At 42.3% G+C, this 20,451-nt stretch overlaps 1 protein-coding gene across 1 annotated transcript in view; it reads right to left on the bottom strand.

Annotated features, from left to right (window-relative positions):
* The window catches only part of cacna1g (calcium channel, voltage-dependent, T type, alpha 1G subunit), a 210,569-nt gene that overhangs the window by 147,656 nt on the left and 42,462 nt on the right, over positions 1 to 20,451 (bottom strand). The window contains exon 3 of the mRNA XM_050059547.1: positions 15,854 to 15,951. Coding sequence (XP_049915504.1) covers positions 15,854 to 15,951 — 98 coding nt within the window. The remainder of the gene's footprint in view (positions 1 to 15,853; positions 15,952 to 20,451) is intronic.

Here is a 20,451-nt window from a genome sequence, read left to right as displayed (position 1 = left end):
CAAAAACTCTGCCCTCTGCCTGTATTTCCTTGTTTTTGTCTCATTTTACTGTGGTAGGAACGTCTGCAGGTGTGTAGCCCCAGCCAATAACAGAGTGCAGGTAAAGACGGGACTACATACAAAGGTAGCGACCAGGTAGCAACAGTACACATCTTTGAGGAAGCCAAGAAAATCATGGATACAGCGCGGCATAAAGCAAATATAATGAGGCGCAACACAAAACAGACAAAGCTCATTTCAAAACAAGAGTAAATCTGGGTATGGCTTTTACTTTCACTTCTGCTGATGAGCTCTGAAGGAGTCAATACGGATGAAATGTGACACACTTTGTCACACCCCTTGTCGCACATGGCACCCTTTAGCATATCTATGTGACACACAGCTAAAACACATTCTAACATGTGGTTAATGCTGTCAAACAAACATGGTTAGGTTTAGGTAACAAAACTACTGGGTTAGGCCTAGAAAAAACATCATGTTCTGAGTTAAAACATGCAGGTGTGTAACATAACCTCATGTGAGGAAGTAGAAGTTAGTGCACGATGACCGTACATAAGTGAGGTAACGTAACATTAAATCGACCTTGGGCTTTTGGTTTCACACAAACTGTGGACTTCTAGATGAAAATCTTACTTTGTTTAAGCCATCCACCTTCCCTCACTCCCAACCTTCATGTACTTTCTTGCTCTTTACAGTCAGTTGCTCTCAGCACCAAGTATTGCTGCATATGGGTCTTTTGCCTTTTGTATCAAAATCACAAGCTGAGGGGCATGACAAACAATCAGTATTTGACGCCATAATGGCACCGGTAAGTGTCAGCAGTTAGCTTAGTTAGCTTTCTTAAGTATCGGCTTTTGTATTGCAACAAATGTAATGTTCCTACAGTAGTAGCTTACAGTGTAAGCAGTGTATGGAGGAGGGTCCATTTTGAATGTTGTGTCTACAAACAGTAACTGACACTTCCTGCATAGTGCACCTTTAAAACACAAAGGATAAGGACGACAGCAAAAACTCAATGTAATTCACATAAACAGGGGTGAATTCATGGAACAGTAAAAATAAAATCATGCTGCAGAATGCTCAGTAAGTAAATGAATAAGTAAAGGTACACTGGATTTGTCTTTCAAACAAAGTTGTGTTATGTATCCTTAAGGCCAATAAATGTAATGAATGCATTCTTTTCTCCTCTAATTCCCTTCACTAGCAAATGTTCTGGTGACCATAAGAAAAGCAACCTCCTTTATTAGATGTACAGAACAAGTTTGTGCTTGAAATTTAGAGTGATGGTAGTTAGAGAACAATTCAGCCCGAGGTATAAGAGCATAAAATATTTGTGGTGGTAAAAATGAGCGTTTTAAGACTGACTGTTATTTCAAAGGTGGTATAAATCAGGGGATCAAACATTACTTCAGCTGGACGAGAGCCATATATGACGACAACTCTCCATTCAGCCACGCAGGCAAACATGAATATCAACCAAAGCACCTCTGTTTATCTCGCAGATAAGAGAATCAATCCTCTGAGCCTCTCCCGACCTGAAAAGCGTGCTCATTCCAACTGATCGACATTTCATATTCAATAACAATCATCTCCTCCTCCGCCTGTGCGCCCTCTCCAACCTCGCTGTGGGCGGCCACTCCATTCCAACATGGCTGGCAGGCGGGTGGCTGTGTGTGATCGGGGAGCCATCTGTTAGCACGCAGATTAGGTCTGCTTCCTCTGCTCTCCTGTCCAGGTCCAGCTCGGGCCTAGCCAGCTTTGTAATCTGTGTACTGTGAATTAATGGGCTTTCTGAGTTGAGGGCCAGTGTACACCTGCGTCTCTTCTTATTTGCTCCGAGAGGATGGTAACTAGCGTCATGTCAGTGACTCCAGACGGAGATGACTAGACATCCCTGAAATGGGAACGTGCCTTTGCATAAGCGAGCCATGTGACCCGGAGAGAGGAGTACATGCAGAAAAATGAAAACTGATGGAGAGAAAGGCAGACACAGAACTCTCTGAACTCTGTTTACCTGCTGGTTTAATTTGCCCCAGTGAGTTTACTTGTTTTTGTGTACACCAGTTTGTATGAAATCACTGAATCTGATCTCTGGATCTGGGACTTCTGTTTAAGCTCATTTCTACACATGGAATGTGATCTGACAAATTCTTTCCTCTTGTGCGTATGTTTAGAGCCACACCTGACCATGCGCACAATACCAACAAACCCTTAGTAATACAATGGTACTCCCTACAACAAACTGATTCCTAAGTTACAGACACACAATCCTCAAGAGTGTTTGTTGATGTTCATCTCCACATTTAAACATAACAACACATTAACACATTATATGACACTTTTCGCCATAAGTCCATGCCCTGATGCATGCTGGTTGCTACAGTATCTTAAAGGGAACCATGACACTTGTCTCACCTGTATTTTGGGTTTGTACTAAAATATTTTTACATGTTTTAATATTCCAAAAGCACTTTTCTTTTGCTCATACGCTCTGTGCTGGAACACCTCTTTTCTGTATGCGAAGGCTCCTTTTTGGCACCTGCCTCTTTAAACATCAAAAAAGCCAAGGTGGTCAGCGTATGTGTCTGTAGTCCTCTGTACCATCATTGTAGTTAGGGGAATGACTGTAACAGAGTATAGCTCCACTTTCTACTGTTAAAGCAACACATTGGAGTTTTTGAGCCCTCAAAATATATATCTAAGATCCTTGTGATGGTACATCAAGTCACAATAGCTTGGATGACACCTCCGTCATAGCTTGAAAGCGTCTGTTTCGCTTGCACTGGCATTATGCAGTTTTGGGGTTCGGGTAGGAACCCGGACACAAAAAAGACTACAAAATCTGGCTGCTTTATGGCATATGTCATATCCTCTTCCTCTCTTTAGAGTAGCGTAGCCGAACCGTGGTGAACGAAGTTAGATGTGGTTGTCATGGCTGAAGCAACAAAGAAAAGGAAGAAGGTGAAGGTGTCGTCCGAGGAGACAAAGAAAAGAAAACGGGAGAGCGATAAAACAAGAACTCGAACAAGGATTAATATTGCCTGTGGATATTCTCATTCATCCAGGTCATAGTTATCTCAAGGCAATTGAATCGAACGCAACTGGACTTGGTTTTGTCTTAGAAGACGTTTCACCTCTTATCCAAGAGGCTGAAGGAGGATGAAGCCTCTTGCATAAGAGGTGAAACGTTTTCTAAGACAAAACCAAGTCCAGTTGCGTTCGATTCAATTGCCTTGAGATAAGGATTAATATTGGCCCGGCTTTCACACGCTGGCGAGAGCTGAAAAAGGAGGAGGGATGCCCGACCGATGGTGACCTGGCGCTGTTACTGCTGTTCCCCTCTACTTAGGAGACTCACTGTCTGCAGGTCGGCTAACTCAGGTACATTTTAAGATAAAGTGTTAGCCTACATACAGACAGCTTTCATTTTAGTTTGTCTTTAACAATTTGCTGTTAGCACCGCGAGCGTGATGTGCTTGTGTCGACCGTGATCGTAAATCATAATAGCGGTGAATGAGAGACTGCGGACAGAGCAGATTGAAATATGGCTTTCTACATGCTGATCACATGTATTGATAAAGTATTGGTTTGGCTGGCAGAGGTTTTATCGCACTTACTTACAGTAACAAGCGTAGTTGTCGTCAACTAGAGTAATCTTGAGGTTATATTTCCTTCATCTGCACCGCGGCCTCTCTGCTGTTGTCTGACTTCACTCTGTTGAGTTTGTGTGTGTGTGGCCTCTCTGCTGTTGTCTGACTTCACTCTGTTGAGTTTGTGTGTGTGTGTGTGTGTGTGTGTGTGCGTGAGCACACTGTGAGGAGGCGGTCAGCCCTGACATGCAGAGAGCAACTCATTTCTGAGTTTCGGCCTAGTCATGGAAAAGTAAAACAGGTATTTTATAACCTTGTTGACTGTGATGGTTTCCTCTTTATTTTTATTTGTTGCTACTTTTATTTACAACTCAAATCTGAGTAGTTTTGATGTCTGTACCATATGTAAATTAACCAGTCCATGCACAAGATGATGGATGTAGAACCGTTGAAATGTATTACTGTTCACTGCGAAAAGATGTGAGAACACCTCTTCCATAAATACGAATCTTCTTGTTTGTGAGGACATATTTAGAAATTCTTCTTTGCATGCTTGTCTGGAAGTTTTCCCAGATTTTTGTTTCCACAACATCCCACTTGCACTAAATCACTCCCTTAAAAGAATGATCATTTATGCCTTCCACCTTTACGCATCACACTGTTCAAAACCAGCATTTACTCCAGCTTAAACTCAAATCTCTTTGACCATCACAGCTGTGTTGGGGAGATAGTTGTATACTTGAAAGGCTATCTGGGAATACTGTACCTCAGCACGACTCCAAGTGATCAAAGAACTGAATTTCAAGCTTTAAGAAATCTGTAGCGATGGAAAACCTCGAGCTGAAAATGAATTTGGACTGAAAATCCAAGTAAAACTGAATCTTTTCTCTTTTAAACAACAAAATATCACTTGCATGCCAAGAGCTGCTGGAGGTGTTCTTGTCATATCTAGATCCAACTAACAAGATCTTTTGTTTTTAGCGGCGAACGAATTGACAGCAAAGTGCAAGCATTACGCTGTGACACCCTTTGCTTCTGGCAGACAACTTCCTCCAGTAAACTTCATCTAACCTTATCAGTCTTTTATTTTCTTAGCTCTACTTACAAACAAGGAGCCCTCGGATTAAACCCATCCCCCCGACTCCTCCGGGCTCTCCCTCTCGGCCTCACATCACAATACAAGAGCAGAAGTCAAGGGGTGACTTATAGACCTTGCGAAGAATAGAAGCTAGGACGTTCTTGCGAGCTCTTTAATTATAGTAATGAGGCACAGCAAACAATGTGCAGTGGGAGGAGGAGGGCATGAGCACGCAGGGAGCTGGGAGGTCGATGATGTTGTGTTGTTGTTGCCTTTAGGGTTTATCTGGGCAGAAGTACAAGACAGTGTGTATGAACCAGGCGCTGCTCAAACACTGGGTCTAACAAAGCGTGGAGAACAGGATGAAACAATCCGTGTTACTGATGCATGAAAATACCAGCACACACGTGCATGCATTCCAGGTTTGTGTGCATATAAGAGTGTGAGAAAAATGTGTGTGTGTGACCGCTGCTTGCGTGTGTGACAGTTTGATGAGGCACTGGGAAAAGGCCACATGCAGTGGCTCACCAATAAAGACGCATGCAAAGGCTATTCTGGGCTCAGTCTTGTTAAGATGGAGATGTGTCTGAGTGTGTTAATGTGTTTGTGTGTGTGTGTGTGTGTGTGTGTGTTTGTGTGTGACTTTTTTCGTCCTGCGATAATCACCTATTGACTGCTGCCTCTGTCTTATCAATCAGCAGTACCTCATCCAAACGTGGCTGACAGCATCGAAAGATCGAAAGAGAGGGGGAGCATATTAATGTCTTATCTTGTTATGTCTGTTATGTATGCAAGCCTGGGGCATCATACCACCACTGCCTCTACACCACAGTATATTCTCTTTCTTCAAAAAGCTACCAATGAATCGCTGCCTATTTTTAAAAGCGCTAATTTAATGATAGAGTACAGGGATTTGCAGGCTGCTGCCTGTCTCAATCTTGGCTGCACCTGGGCTGGGTATTGTTAAAAAATTACTATACCAATTCCAATGCCAGTACCCTTAAAGTGATACTGATACCAACAGAGTACTTTATTCAATACCAATAATGAATAGAGTGGAGCACAGTATAGCCATACTTTCAAACATTTTGGTGGCATCTCGGCAAACTGAACTGCCAACTATGTAAACTACACTGCGCCCGACTTCACAACACCACAGACTATATGGGTTGTAGCTACCGCTGCAGGAGTGTGAGCTCCTTGCAAGGGACAGTTGGTGAGAGCTGCACACACAGTAACAGGGCTAACTGCTAATACCACACAGCTAATGCTACCTAATGGTTATTATCTGGTTTAACGACAGAGTCGAGCCCAGTATGAGAGTCAGTATGAGTTTGTTGTCGTACTGTTTAACGGCTCTGTGTTGGCTGTTAGCAGCTGCTGCTGTGTTAGCTTGTGCTAACTGGGCAGATGTTGAAATGACCGTTCATAGTAAGGGCTCTGGAGACGGCAGCAACAAAAAGTTTGTTTATCTGGTTGGGATAGTCCTGGCTCAGATCCCTGGCACAAAAAGGTATTGTTTGACTGGAGATGTTTTGATTCCACTTGGTATTGAGTTATTTCAGTCGATAGCTTAAATGTATCAAGTACCGATACCCTGCTCCACCTGATGCAGTGATGTGTTTCAGGCTGGATTTGGTAATTTTGTTGCATAAAACCTCAGGTTTTAACACAAAGGAGCAGTAGCTCAACTTTGAGCTCCCTCTGGATGCCCGAATTCCCTACCTTATCTCTCAAGCTGAGCCCAGCCACCCCACGGAGGAAACTAATTTCTGCTGCTTGTATCTGGGATCTCATTCTTTCAGTCACTACCCAAAGCTCATGACCATTGGTTAGGGTCAGGGTTAGGGTTTTGTGTGTGTGTGCGTGCACGCATCGGGGCCGAACTCCACTGTGCGTGTTACAAAGAGCAGAGGAGAATTGTAAAGGTGCGACCATGTAGAGACAGAAATGACATAAGATAAATAACATAAGGCTATTTAGTTTGTTTAATAAAAGGACAAGGTATAGACCTGTTCTATAAGAAAGGTAACCTTAAAGGGGCGCCCCCCTAATATAATGGTAGGGGATACACTGATGTTTTAATAAATGTTAATAAGAAATGTTTTGATATTCATATTGTTTAAACTGCCTCATTAATCAAATAATGAAAAAATAATCGATAATCAAAAAAATAATCGTTAAACTAATCGAAAAATTAACCGTTAGCTTAGTCAAGTGTAATAATGTAAAAAATAATCGCTAGATTGATCGTTACAAACATAATCGTTTGGGACAGCCTTAATCCTGACCACTTCACATTTGCCTGCAAACCACCCCAGTGCATGCTGGAGGTCATGGTGTGATGAAGCCAACAGAACCATATCATTTCCAAACTGGACACCTTCCTCCCCCTGGCTGTGCCTTGAGGTCCTGTCAGTCAGCATTTGGTGAAAACATTAAAAACGTAACTTTTGGTCTTGGATTGGGTTTGGCAGTTGTGCTCAGTCAGGTTCAGTTATAAAGACTTAAGATACCAGCTGGGTATAGGTCTCAGTTTTACGATACTCAGAGGACAAATTACATAAAAAAGATTTGTCAACCAGAGCAGCAGAGGATGAGATATTCTGACTTTTAGTCCGTAGTATGGGTCAAGCTCCAAAAATCCTCTATCCTACATTTTGCATTGTGCAAACTGTATTATGTCTGTATTTGATCCTTCCTGTCCATCTCTGTCAGTCTACATGTCCTCTGCAGGTCTATACATTTGTAACTGTGTTTATTTATTATTTGTATAACACCATCAGGGATTATTTTCTCAGACGCCAGAGGACGACGCTCCTCCACAGCTACAAAAGACATTATATAACTGTTTTGTCAGGCTGAGTACTATTTCTCATGTCTTTTAAATTAACCTGTACAATAGATGTAAAATTGTTGGAGTTCTTCTTTAACTCCAGCTGGTCTTGGCATTGAGGAACTGTCCATAACCAGAGTGGGAAAATACATCACCCCAAGCCAGCAGGAAAATAATGAATTGTAAATTCAGGCTGCAGCTGGCTGGCATGGCCACCAAACCAGGCGCTTTGGCAGGTGAGCAACCGTCATCCTGTGGTCCTTTTCTATTCCAAAAATATGTTTGGCTTAAAAAAAAAATAGTGTCTGCTGGATAGTGAAATAACTGTGTCCCTTTAGCCTGAGGATAAAGAAAGTTATTTTCCTTCTCTGTATATAACAATGACACCTTTACTCCTACAAACAGAAGACAGAAAATGATATTTCAGCATTCTAAAGTCAGTATTCTAGGTTTCAGTGCCTTGAGGCCTGAAAGTAAAAGCTATTAAAGCAGCTTTTCACTTCTATTTGCATATTGTAGCAGCAAAATCAAGGTTACAAAAGTAGTATCTGCTCATAATAGATTCTAAATGGAAAAGTATCCAATTATTTAATACTTAGTAGAAGCACCCTTTGCTTTGAAAAAGAAGAAAAAAGAAAAGGTTTGGGTGTCTCAAGTTATTTCTTTCTTTTTTGCTCTTTGCATTAGCTAGGCATTCTCAATACAACTGCATAATACAACCTCACAAAAGCAACTTATCTAATTCCATGCCATGAGCGAATGTTTCTTTCCTTCCAGAGAGGGAGGATCCTCCCGTTAGCCAGGAAAACATGCTGTATTTTGGACATGAGTGGCGAGCCACTCCCTTTGAATATTAAGACCCTACACAGGTAAGCCACAAGTTGTCATATTTGCCTTGATGTAGCCAATGACAGGCCTGGGACAAGGTCCCTGCAGGCCAGTACTGGACGTGAGGGTAATAGCCAATCAGGTGGCAGATTGTGGGTGGTGATGTGGTGGGTACAGCCCGAGATTTTTGGTTTTGTTGGCAGCCGGCGGATGAAGCCTGCGAAATGTATCTGTCACTTCCACTGGCAGGAGTGCCATGTTAGCACATCAATCAATGCCAAAGCCGAGGACGTGGACACCAGGAACAATGTGTTCGTTAATACAAGTCTGAGGGTGGGTGGGTGTGTGTGTGTTTTAAGATGAGCTCCAGCCTTCTGTTCCAATACAAGCTTAATGTCAGAGGTAACCGACAGGGAGAGGGGGAGAAAAGGGCAATGTGGGGCTGTAGACATCGAGGCAGAGGAATGTGAGTACTAACAGTTTACACATCTGCTGATCCAGGTTCAGATGGCTTACATTCTAGGCAGCAGTGACAACTATCAACAAGAACGTCAACCAAGAGGCTGGAGATGCAAAGTTTACACCATCTTGGACTGACAGACTGAATGAACCCTGCTGACCTGTAAATACACACGGATATGAGCTTTTAATCCACAGTGTGTATCAGCCAGCAACACTGTCTGGTCTGTATCTTCAGACAAATATCAGCCCTGGCTCTGTTTCAACCTGGCATTAATATGCACCTTATATCTGGATTGTGTCAGGTTATGATTTACTAGACTACTCTCACACTTAATATTGAAATACAGCTACATCTCCACTATACACAATGACAAAACATTTCTCTTGTCCTCACCAAAACAAAGATTAATACACACGTTGGTTCCTCTTTTAGGATTTATGATGTCAAAACTGGCAGCTTCTCATTCACGACGGTAACCTGAGGATCAATTCTGGACGGTTAATCTACCCATACTGATGACAGCTTGTTTATTTGTATGCTTTCTAATACCCTGTGCTGTGAAATATATTTTCATTTACCTGGCAACTATATTACAGAAATTGGATGCTCGTTGCATTACAGTAATTGCTGTTTATGTGCCAAGCAGCTCTCTGTCGACCAGTGGATTGACAACTGAGCCTTGAATACTAGCTTAGGATCATTAGCATTCCTGCTAACGCATATAGTAACTGTTCAGAGCTATTCACACTGGATTAGAATGACCTAGGGATGTGGAACAGCAGTGGAATTTCAAGCCATGCTAGCAGCATGACTTTAGAGTGCAACATCCCAAAAGCTTTAGGGCACAGTCACATATGCGCAAAATCAATATTGGTTAATAATCACCTCCCATTCACTACCATTTAATACAAGTGAAGGGTTAAAAAAAAAACATTTGCCTATGGTGGCAAAGCAAATTCGCATCTTGGAGTTCAACTTTGGTGAACTCTGACCGGCAAAGTCGCAGCCTCACCCAATAGCGGCGAATGTGTGTGGAGGAGACATTGATTGTTGTTGTGTCTAACCAGCTGATATTGTATACATGATTAGGCCATGAAAAAATACAAACTGCCCCACATTATAGATGCTGCTTGGCTGGCAGTGACTCTGGAGACAAGCATATGGGATGCAGGAAAAGGGATATGTACCAATAACATCATACTTCTTGGTATTTATTAGCAAGCTAGCTGTCTGTGTGCATCACATTCAGCACTGCCCATATTCAGCACAAGTATTGCCTCAGCCGGTGATGGTCACTCGCCTGCATTTACTCATGTGTAGGGTTGCAACAGTATGAGATTTTCATGGTACAATAAATAACTCAATAACATATCATGGTATGACAGTATACAGTATTCCCCAATTCTTCTTATTATTATTATCAGTTACCTTAGCGATTCTAATAGAATGAATCCAGAGACTTTAAGGATCCATTTTGCACCACCATCAGGTCAACATTTCCACCAAGCACTGACTACCTCCAAAACTCATGAAAAGGACCAGTGTGTAGTGGCATCTAGCGGTGAGGTTACAGATCGCAACCAACTGAACTCACCCCTTCCTTTCTAAGAGTGTGGAAAAACGTCCGGTGGTCTTCAGTTGCATTCAGGCCACCAAATTCAAGCTGCCACTTCAATGCAGAAACAAAAGGACTGTTTGGAGCCAGGCTCTGGTATGTCCATTCTGAGCTACTGTAGAAACATGGCAGTGCAACATAACAGTTATCGTAGAAAAGGGCCCACCTTATATGAAGGGCTAATTCTAAGCTAACAAAAACACAGTTCTTAGAAGCAGGTGATTATTCACTAATGGAAACATAATTCTGAATATTATATTCCATTTTTAACATTTTATCCCTCCTAATCCTACACACCTTTGAACAGAGTCAATGCCATACTTTGAGATTAATGTTTAAATAGCTACTATACTAAAAGTTACCCTGTAATACTTTTAGTCTTGCTGCGGTCGACGTAGCACATGATTGAAGAACTCGCACATAAAGGGCTCACATTTTTTAAAGGCTGTCTTAAAACAATACTCACATTTCTCTACGTACAATACATTTATAGGTCACTGTTATTATTCCTCCTGTCCATACTCTAAGATAGAATTGGAAAAATCTGCATCTATCCTTTTAGACCAGGGATGAACTCTGTGAGAACGAGAGGAGGATCCTATGTGATAACAACTTCTGTGTGTAGGCAACTGTACCGTACAAGTATAACTCATTGCCGCTGCACTGATACAAATGTAAATCTGTGGATGTTATCACATTTTATGTTGCAACATCTATGTCATCCCTACTCCATACCTCTTCTGTAATATCGCCAGTTAGGCAGGTCAGATTTCTGGTGCTTGCCGAACTTTAAAGGGCAAACTGTAGCTTTGCCCTTTTACCACCATTTCCTACCAACCCATCAACTGCTTAATAATGGAACAGGAGAAAAACACCTGTCAGTGCCACGAATCTAGTCTTACATGTAGCAAATTAACTCACAGTATTCAGATTCAGTTCAGTGTGACTCAAAATAGTCTGAGCTCCAAAATAAACATCTCCACCCAGTCATGATGAACGCTGCGAGCTTCTCCCCAGGACTTGATTAGGCTGGTGGAGGGATGAAGGGGGGACAGAAGACAGATATCAGCCACACAAAACACTTGGGGACCCCCCCTCCACCACCATCACCACCACCAGCACCACCACTCTACCCAATGACATTTTCCCCGCAGGGCCAGAACCAGACCAAATCATCCGCACATTAATGCCGCTATTAGTCCTGTGATTAGGATGAGGAATTGTTGGATGCCTAATGAGTGAGGCTGTGCGTTCTCCGAGTGTGTGGCCTAATGAGCAGCAAAAGACCCCTATGACGGCTTGATTGACAAGAGGGTAAGATTACAGAAAAGGGTTTGGGAGTGTCATCGGCAGATGGATAGGAGGTTGATGTCCCACTCTTGCACCTACAAGGGGTAAACACCTGCATGCACACACACACATACATAAACACACACACATCCTGGGATCATTGCTCAGTTTGTCTGCAATCTCCTCTGAGCAATTGAGGGAGCTAATGACATAATTAGGGTCTGTATTTAAATGAAAGCATTGCAGGGGGTGGAATCAAGGTGAGAAGGAATGCACAGAGTGGACTGCTGGGTGGGTATAAAAATGCTTATGATTTATTTAAGCCTTAATGTGTGCACTGGAAATTCAATCTGTGCTGATTAAACTCTAATGGAGACCGATGGAAGAAAAGGGGAGTGAAATATGGAACCATTTTTGGGGGGTTAGGATAATATGTGAGTGTTTAAAAGAAAGGGAGGGGGAGGATGACGGATAGAGCGAGCGACTCAGGGATTTTGTGCGTTCGTCGCAATGAACAAGTGTGATAGTCTGTGTGTGCGAGTGTAGCTATGAGCTACAGTCCTTTAATAAAATTCGGTGAGTTGGAAAATTGCATATAAATCTGTTTGAGTCCAAAGCTGACCGTCTGGGGGAAACCAAAACACAGGGACACAGTCAAAGCAGCATACTAAGTGTGGACCTGCATGTCCCTGACCCACATTCCAATGCTGAGCAAGAATTCAATCCACCTGTGTGATCCCCAGTTGAAGCAAGAACCAGGACAGAGGCAGAATATTAAGATAAGGTACATTTATACAGCTAATAACTCCTGCTACAAAGTCCGATTAATCATGAGAAGCAAGATATCACTTGTTGGTCATTGTGATATGTTCTTAAATGTCAGTTAATGCAGCTCTTTGGTGCCAACTATTAAAGTTCAGTGTTTGGTTTAAATACTAATACTGTGACATTTGACTTCAAACTATTACAGAAGTCAGTCTCTCCACATTAAGGAAAAGAGACATGTCATTTTTTACTGCCACCTGTCATTGTGTTGGTTGGCTAACAAGTATCTTAATCTGGAAACAAACTGTGCAGACACCAAGTATCTAACAACAAGATTCTTTTTTCATACTTTACCCTAAAGGTTCAGTATGTGAGTCGGGAGAAAGATAGTTGATTTTCTGTTTCATTCCCTGGTCAAATACCAGCACTTTTGGTTGGCAGTTGGATCAGAACCACCAGCCCAAAGGGTCTGTATTGTCCACCTGGGAATAAAACTTAACAATCAACTACCTTTCTACAGAATCACATACTAAATCCTTAAAGGTGAACACTCTGAAGGACAAGTTGGATTTTGGAGAATGCATACACATAACCTGAAATCTCAGAGATGGCTAAGCATGGCTCTGCAGCTCGCTTAAAGTTTTGTGGGATAGATGAACTCAGTCGAGGCCTTTGGTGAAGTAATTATATACGTGAGTAACTGTTTTGTGCCTGTAACATAGACTGTATAAAATAATGGAAAAACCATGACCCATTGGTTTACGGACTCCCGTTTCAAAACCTTAAGTTTGATCTTGTTTTTTTTTGGAGCCAGAAGTGACCTGATTTGGACATTAATTATGTGTAACTTTAAGCCTTAATTAAAGTGAAACAGGTGACAGTGTTTCCTGTACATTCCTGTATGTGTAGCACCATAATAATTATATCTGCTGGCACGTGTTGATTCTTTAATATTTGGAGCTGGACTGTTCAATAGGAGCACTGTGGGAATATATGTACCATTCGGTTATTCATTGCACCACACTGTTGGACAGCAGAATGCACTCTGGGCACAGACGGAGCAGCAGTACGCCAGGTGCAGTGAGAGTTAATTACTAAGTTAATCATTCTTTGCACTGGGTCTAAAAGTTTTCATTCCCCTGCAGCAGCTGCTCCTCTCATCCATCAATCTGATCTGAACAGCTCCATTGAGACTGACTGATTAATTATCCACCCCGTGACTCAAAGTCCACAAACTACTGCTGAGGCAAAACAGAACTCATGAGATGTTTTGCCTGCACTGCATTTACAGACCATAAAAAAAAAAAAAAAACTCAGAATTTAGAGAGGGGACATATACAAATATATAAAAGGTAAAGTAGCTGATTTATCAGTCTTCGTTCAGCATTGGCAGAATAAAAACAAAATTGGGGGGCGCGGCAAACATACATACAGAATGTGCCTTTTTCGGGGCAATGGGGGGCGTGAGCAAGTAACAAAACGTGTAGCTCAGTGTGTGACGTAAACAGTGACGCACTCTGAGGAAAGCCGCGGCTGGTCAGTCCTTCGGTGATTCTCTCATAAGTTGGCCTGTCCTTCACCGTCCCTGTCATTTGACGGTGAATGGCCTCTTCATTTACGATGGCAAGGAGGGCGCACAATTCCTTGTCTCCCCAGTTGCTCATCTTTACAGTGTCTTTCAGGTTTACGTTTCCCTCTTGCTACTAGCTGCTCATTCCTGGTATCAGCTGTTTCCTGTTAGTCCACCGCCAGTGGCTCGCACGTGCAGCGTCATCAACAGCTCCTCCAACAAGTCATCAACAACCCCTCCCATGGCAGAGGGGCGCCTCGTTCTTCTTAAACCAAAAAGGTTACGCCAATATGTCTACCCCTATGCGGCGGAAAATTGGGCACCTCGGATCAACTCGCCAATCCGGCTCTGTGTGTCTAGACACTCGCAGCTTGCCGGCAAAATGGCCTAACATTCGCAGAAAATCTGGCAGTGTAAAAGGGGCTATACAGTTATACAGTTGTCATGAACGTTGAAATGAGCTATAGAGACCAAAACTGATTTTTGTACCCTGCTGTAAACATGTCTATTTCTGCTGTACATTTGTGCATTTTAATATGGTGGTCTATGGGGATTCTTACTAAAAAAAATAGCCCATTTGCTTTCCTACAGAGAGTTAAATGAGAAGACTGATACCACTGTCATGGCAGGATGTCAATATGAAGCTACAGCTAGCAGCCACTTAGCTTCTCATAAAAACTGGAAGCAGGGGGAAACTGCAGGTTTCAAGGTTCATATTTAGCGTACAGACAGATGTTAAGTGTTGGACTGGGGGAGAGTTCATGCACATTTCTCTCTATACCTCTCAATTATCTCTTACTTTTTCTTTTATTGCAAACTTTCAGTATGACACCTTTCTGTTAGCATTAGCTATACTGTAACATTTAAACATCCCTAACTGACAGTGACAACTTCGTGTCACGGTAATGATGTTATGTCTTCTGATTGGGAGTGAATGCACATTCAGAAACTGACAAGGGGTACGCACGTACACAGGGGGCTCTGTGTAGTCTCCCAGTCTGCTACGGATGTTACACACTGTACGGGTACAACCACTAATAACTATGTGGTCAAGTTCCATCACACTACCGGTGCTCAAACACCAGAAAATATAGTCTTACATGATGTCATAAGTGGTCTGCTATGGATTAAAAGCTTGGTTCAAGTGTGTGGCACACACATTGGCTCTGGCTAGTCCTCTTCTTTGATTCACTATCCAAAGACAAAATGTTTTAGGGCCAATGATGATTTTACACTGAATTTTACAATGACTACATTCTATGTATTTGCATTATGCCTTTGTCATTTCTGATGACAAAGATAAAGCAGTCTTGAAATATTGAGGCTACAAGCTTATTTTAAGGCCCATTTAGAGGGTGACTTTGATATATTTTTTATACTGGATGAAAACTGACAGTTTGTATGTTTTCCCCATTGGTCACTTGGACATGGAAACATGGGAAAATAGGGTCCAAGTTGAAAATTACCGAACTTACCCCTTAGGTAGCTCACACTATGTTTGGACGTGTTATAAAACTTTTGAATTTTTTTGTGAAGAGTAAGAGATTCACATCTGAAGCTCACACACCACCAGATCATCTGTGGTAACACCCTAAACTTGCACTGATGCCACTCACAATGGCCTAAAGCAATGGTCAGCCTAAAAGTCACACACACTGTCTGTATCTTTAGCAGCCTGGCTTCAGTTTAAGATCAAAGACGTGTATTTGTCTCCAGAGGAAGCCACAAGTGTTGCGATATTAGAGGACAGAGTGTTCTGGAATCCAGAGTCTGGTAATAGAGAGCTTAAGTGTGAAAGGCCAGTAGGTCTGCACTCACTTGGCACTCGGTTGATGGCTCTCAGAGGTCTCAGCACGCGAACCGTCCTCACCGCTGAAAAACTGACGTTCTGCAGGCTGGGGGAGTACTCCAACATCCTGCAACATGTGGAGAGAAAGAAAGATGTGTTAGTGCAGCACCAACAAACCAAAGCCTTTAATTGCTACAACAGCTCAAACTACAGAACCTACTTTATCATCTGGGAATAAAAACACAGAAAATGTAAGGGCAATGTTATGTTGCCAATTATATATTGCATGTATTACATGCTCTCCCACTCTCACTGGGCTAGTGGTAATTAATCCTCTAATGTCCCAAATCACATTTGCATTCTTGCCTTTAGAGATGACTGCAGTACATGTGTTCTGGCAAACAATATGCTTTCATTCCAACTGCGACTAACAGAGCAGAAAGTTAGAAAAACACCTCACACACACTGCAGTGCATGCGTTTGTGCTTGTATATGAAGTGCAGCGTACACGCAATGTTTGTGTGCCTGACAAACACGCTTATATTCACATGCACCCTCACACGATCGACCTTCAAAGGAGCAAGCGGCATATGTGGATCCCCTTTGAGACGTCAAGAGCGGGTGAATCACTCGCCATTGAGAGGAGAATGTGGCATCCACAGTACATAAAAGAGCAGCATCAGATCAGTCCGCCTCGTAACCTTGAGACGGCGCGCACTCTTAACAGCCTCTCCGGCAGCTCTTTAGAGGGCTCTTTCAGGCTGTGATGGAGAGGTTAGAAGGACAGCGCTTAAAAGACTGTGGAATGCTAGAAAAAAAAAGCTTTTTTTTTGTTTCTTGATCAGTGTTTATCGTCATCTCTTCTCCCACTCACTCTCCTTATGTGTGTGTATGTGTGTGTGGAGCAGATGCTGAGCACATGTGCAGCTTGAAGGGGCGTGCAGATGAAGGAATTCCCTCCTCGTGCTGATTCCAAGTCTGTCTGTCTGACAAACTCGCAACACATGTCCGGCAGTGTATGTGCGTGTGTGTGCAGAAGCCCGTTGGTAACCTTCACTGCAAGAAACTCCCTAAATGAATGTGTGTGTTTGAGGTGTCCCAATACGAGCCTTTTATGGTCTGTTGCACTAAAGTAGTATTAAAACAAAAAATACACTCTCTCTCTCACACACACACACGTACACAGAGCTGACAGATGGCCTGCGGACTACAGAGAGAAGGTAAATGGGTAAACAGTTAACAGAACTGCACAGAAATGCCCTCCCATCACCAGCGGAGAGACGCGGGGTTAACACTATCTGGCGGTCTCTGGGAACAGGTTTATCTCATCAGCAGCTGTGTAATATTCTGTAATGGTCACCATGGACACTCAGGTCAAAAGGAATCAAGTGGCACTTTTGCAAAAGAGCAACTTGCAATTAAAAATAGGCATTTATGAAGCACAGAAGGAAAAGAAGTGACATATGAATACCCCATGACAACCTATCATTCCAAACAGGACTATAAAGGTTGATATCATATCGCCCAGGAAATGAAAAATAACATCAAAAATGGACTTCACCAAAATTACATGTCAAAATTAATTCAGGAATTATGAAGTGCATTATTCTACTGTGAATAAGTTTGGAAGGGCGTAACGAAATGATACTGCTGAGTTGCATTATGGGAAGTGTAGCATCTAAGGTTTTAGGAGCTTGACCAGAGACCAGAGCTCTGATTCTCTGCCTGAGCCCAATAGGGCCCGACTCGTTAGGGCTGGGTCGGGATGTAATTTTTCAGAATTACCAGGAGCTTGAAACAGGTCAGGTTTGCTCCAATTTCCTTTTCTTTTAATGTCGACCATATAGTCTGTGTAATGTCATGAATAATGTATAGGCTGAATAATGTATAGGCTGTGTGTTGCCATCAACCCATCCTGACTCCCGCACTTATTAATGATGAGAAATGTTACACACATTTGGGATGGGCTGTACATTCAGTAGGAGGAGATGCATGGCAGAGATCGTGTACGTCTGTTACCCCACTGAATAGACTCAAGCTGACTTTAGCTTGTCATAGATAATTTTAATATATTATACAATATTTTTGTGGTGGAAATTCTGGTTTCTAATTGGGCTCAGGCCCAAAACTGCTGCCTTGGGTCGGGCATGGACAGAAACTATGCTTGGTCATGTGCAATTTTTTTCTTTTTGATTTAAAATCAATTCAAGTGTTTCATTCAATGATGATAAATGGTAATACCCATGACACATAGGTGTGATTAATTTATGTTAACTATACTCTGGCCCCGGCTTCTCAGTTGTGAGCATTTGTTACTTTTTTTCTGTAATATATCATGGTAAGCTATAAGCTCTTTGGGTTTTGGGCTGGTGGTCAAACAAAACAGGATGTTTTAAGTTGTCACCCTGGGCTTCAGTTCAACAATACCAAACCAGTCAGACAGTTGTAGGTAGGATGAAGAACAGGTATTTCATCTCTGTTTGCCAGACCCAAAGAAATGGCCATAAAAATGACAACAAGACAATATTGTATTTTAGTGTTGTACATAGATATTGCCATATAAATATGAATTATCTCTCAGCAAGAAAGCAAAAAAGCACAAATCCCGAAGGGTCTAACTATTATGTTAATGGGGACCAATGAGGTGACCATAAATACACTGTGTTTCCAACAGTTTTTTTCTTTTCTGGCTATAGTATGACATCATAGTGTGCTGGGTGTCTTCATATGGTCATCTGTTCCAGGCACACTCCTGCAGGTGTTTATATCATGTTGCCTACGCTGCTACATGTAGCTACATGCTAACGCAGGGAAACAGGAATTCTTGGTTGCCATTGTTATTCATTCCTACCCAATTTTGGATCATATTCTGTGGGAACGTGTCCAGTTGTGTTTAGAAGCTTTTATTGGTGTTTTCTCACAGTAGAGAGTGAAGCTATTCACCATTACAGTCATTCCCTTGCTGCCAGCACACTGCTAACATACATGCAACATGCTAGAGTCAGGAAAACATGTAAACCTGGTTGAAGATGTTGTAAATTTCAACCTGATTTCAGATAATATTCCTGCTGGAACTTGTCCAGTAGTGGTTAGAAGCTTTTTATGGTGCTGCTAACGGCTTTTTCGGAAAGGGGGCTTAAATAGACACGTGCTAAAACGAAGCGTCCCGGCCAGAGGGTGAATACAGGTGTTCCAGCACATACAGCATGAGGACAATGAAGTGTTTTTGACCATTAAAGCATGTAAACATGTCCTGGGAAAAACCCAAGATACACAAGTATGAACCTGAAAATGAGCATAATACGTCCACTTTAACCACTCTGAGCAACTACTACTGCTAACCTCTTCCAGGATGTTGAAAGAACACATACATCAGTCATTTATGATTAATGATTGATGCAATTAAAAAAACAAACTCTTCCGCACAGAAATGGCTTTTATACCCAAAATGTTAGACTGAATAATAAAGCGACAGTAAAATGGCCATTCAGTATGATGATCAGGCTATATGAGATAGAGAATGTACAGTGAATTCACCATGATTCCCCTGCTGAATATTATAGTCCCCATGGGAAATATATGGTAACACAATTAGGATACCAATGGGAAAACTCACTTTTGAGTGCCATCGACATACTATAAATCCCCAGAGCAATATAATACAAATATTGGTGTAATTTTTCGTCAGACAGGGCTGCACAAACAAACATAAAAGGGGATGATGAATGATGTCTGTTGAAAAATAGTCCATGCAAAAAACACTTGCTGCCCCTGATGAGAGCCAGATGAAGTTTGGTGCGCTCAGTGAAAACTGACCCATCTCCCCTCATCTGGAATGAACAAACAGCCGAGGAGAAATGGAGTGTATCAAACAAACGATGGAAACGACAGGAAGTCGTGCGCTGTTTTCGTCAGAGTCCGTGCCAGTGTTGATGATGCTCATACAGGGAAGGGCAACTGGAGGAGGACTGAGAAATGAGAAGCAGGAGAGGATGGGGGAGGCCCAACCTTGGAGGGAGTTTGCGTGAGGAGAATTCCCAAACTAAAGCACATGGAGCAGATCTACACAGCAGGGACGGAGACGAGGACGAAAAACTTTTTTACATCTTGTCATGCTGATATGATACATCTTGATACGGAGAGATCCTCCTTGCAAGGACAAACTCGTAGAATAATGTAATGAGATTCATACTGTAAAAGTCATGCAATAAAAAAAAAAGATATATGGCATGCACAAAACCACACACACAAACACACACTCACACTCTTCTGGGCATGTAGCTTCATAAGTTATCGCAGAGGGTGAACGTGTGTGTTTGTGCCAAAGCAGCCAGACACATGAGGGATGGTATACATACAGCTTTCCAGCTCCATCTCCTCCAAAACAAAGGCAACAGTAGCTTGGAACACACACATCAGATATAATGCCACCCAGAAGGAGCTATACTAGGAAAGTATGCTAGGCAGCTCAGGAATGTAGAACAGTGTCCAGTGTTTAACCCGTCCTGTCCTCACCTAACCTTTATCTGTCTGCCTTTATCTATCTGTTCATCTATTGTCCATCTCACTCATCCACCCATCTGTCTTCCTGCAGCTACTGCACTGTTATACTGTTAGGTAGCACGCA

Source organism: Epinephelus moara, chromosome 13 (assembly GCF_006386435.1).
Source record: "Epinephelus moara isolate mb chromosome 13, YSFRI_EMoa_1.0, whole genome shotgun sequence".
Taxonomy (NCBI): Eukaryota; Metazoa; Chordata; class Actinopteri; order Perciformes; family Serranidae; genus Epinephelus; species Epinephelus moara.
The sequence above is the reverse complement of the archived record's forward strand: the minus strand, read 5'-3'. Positions and strand labels throughout refer to the sequence as shown.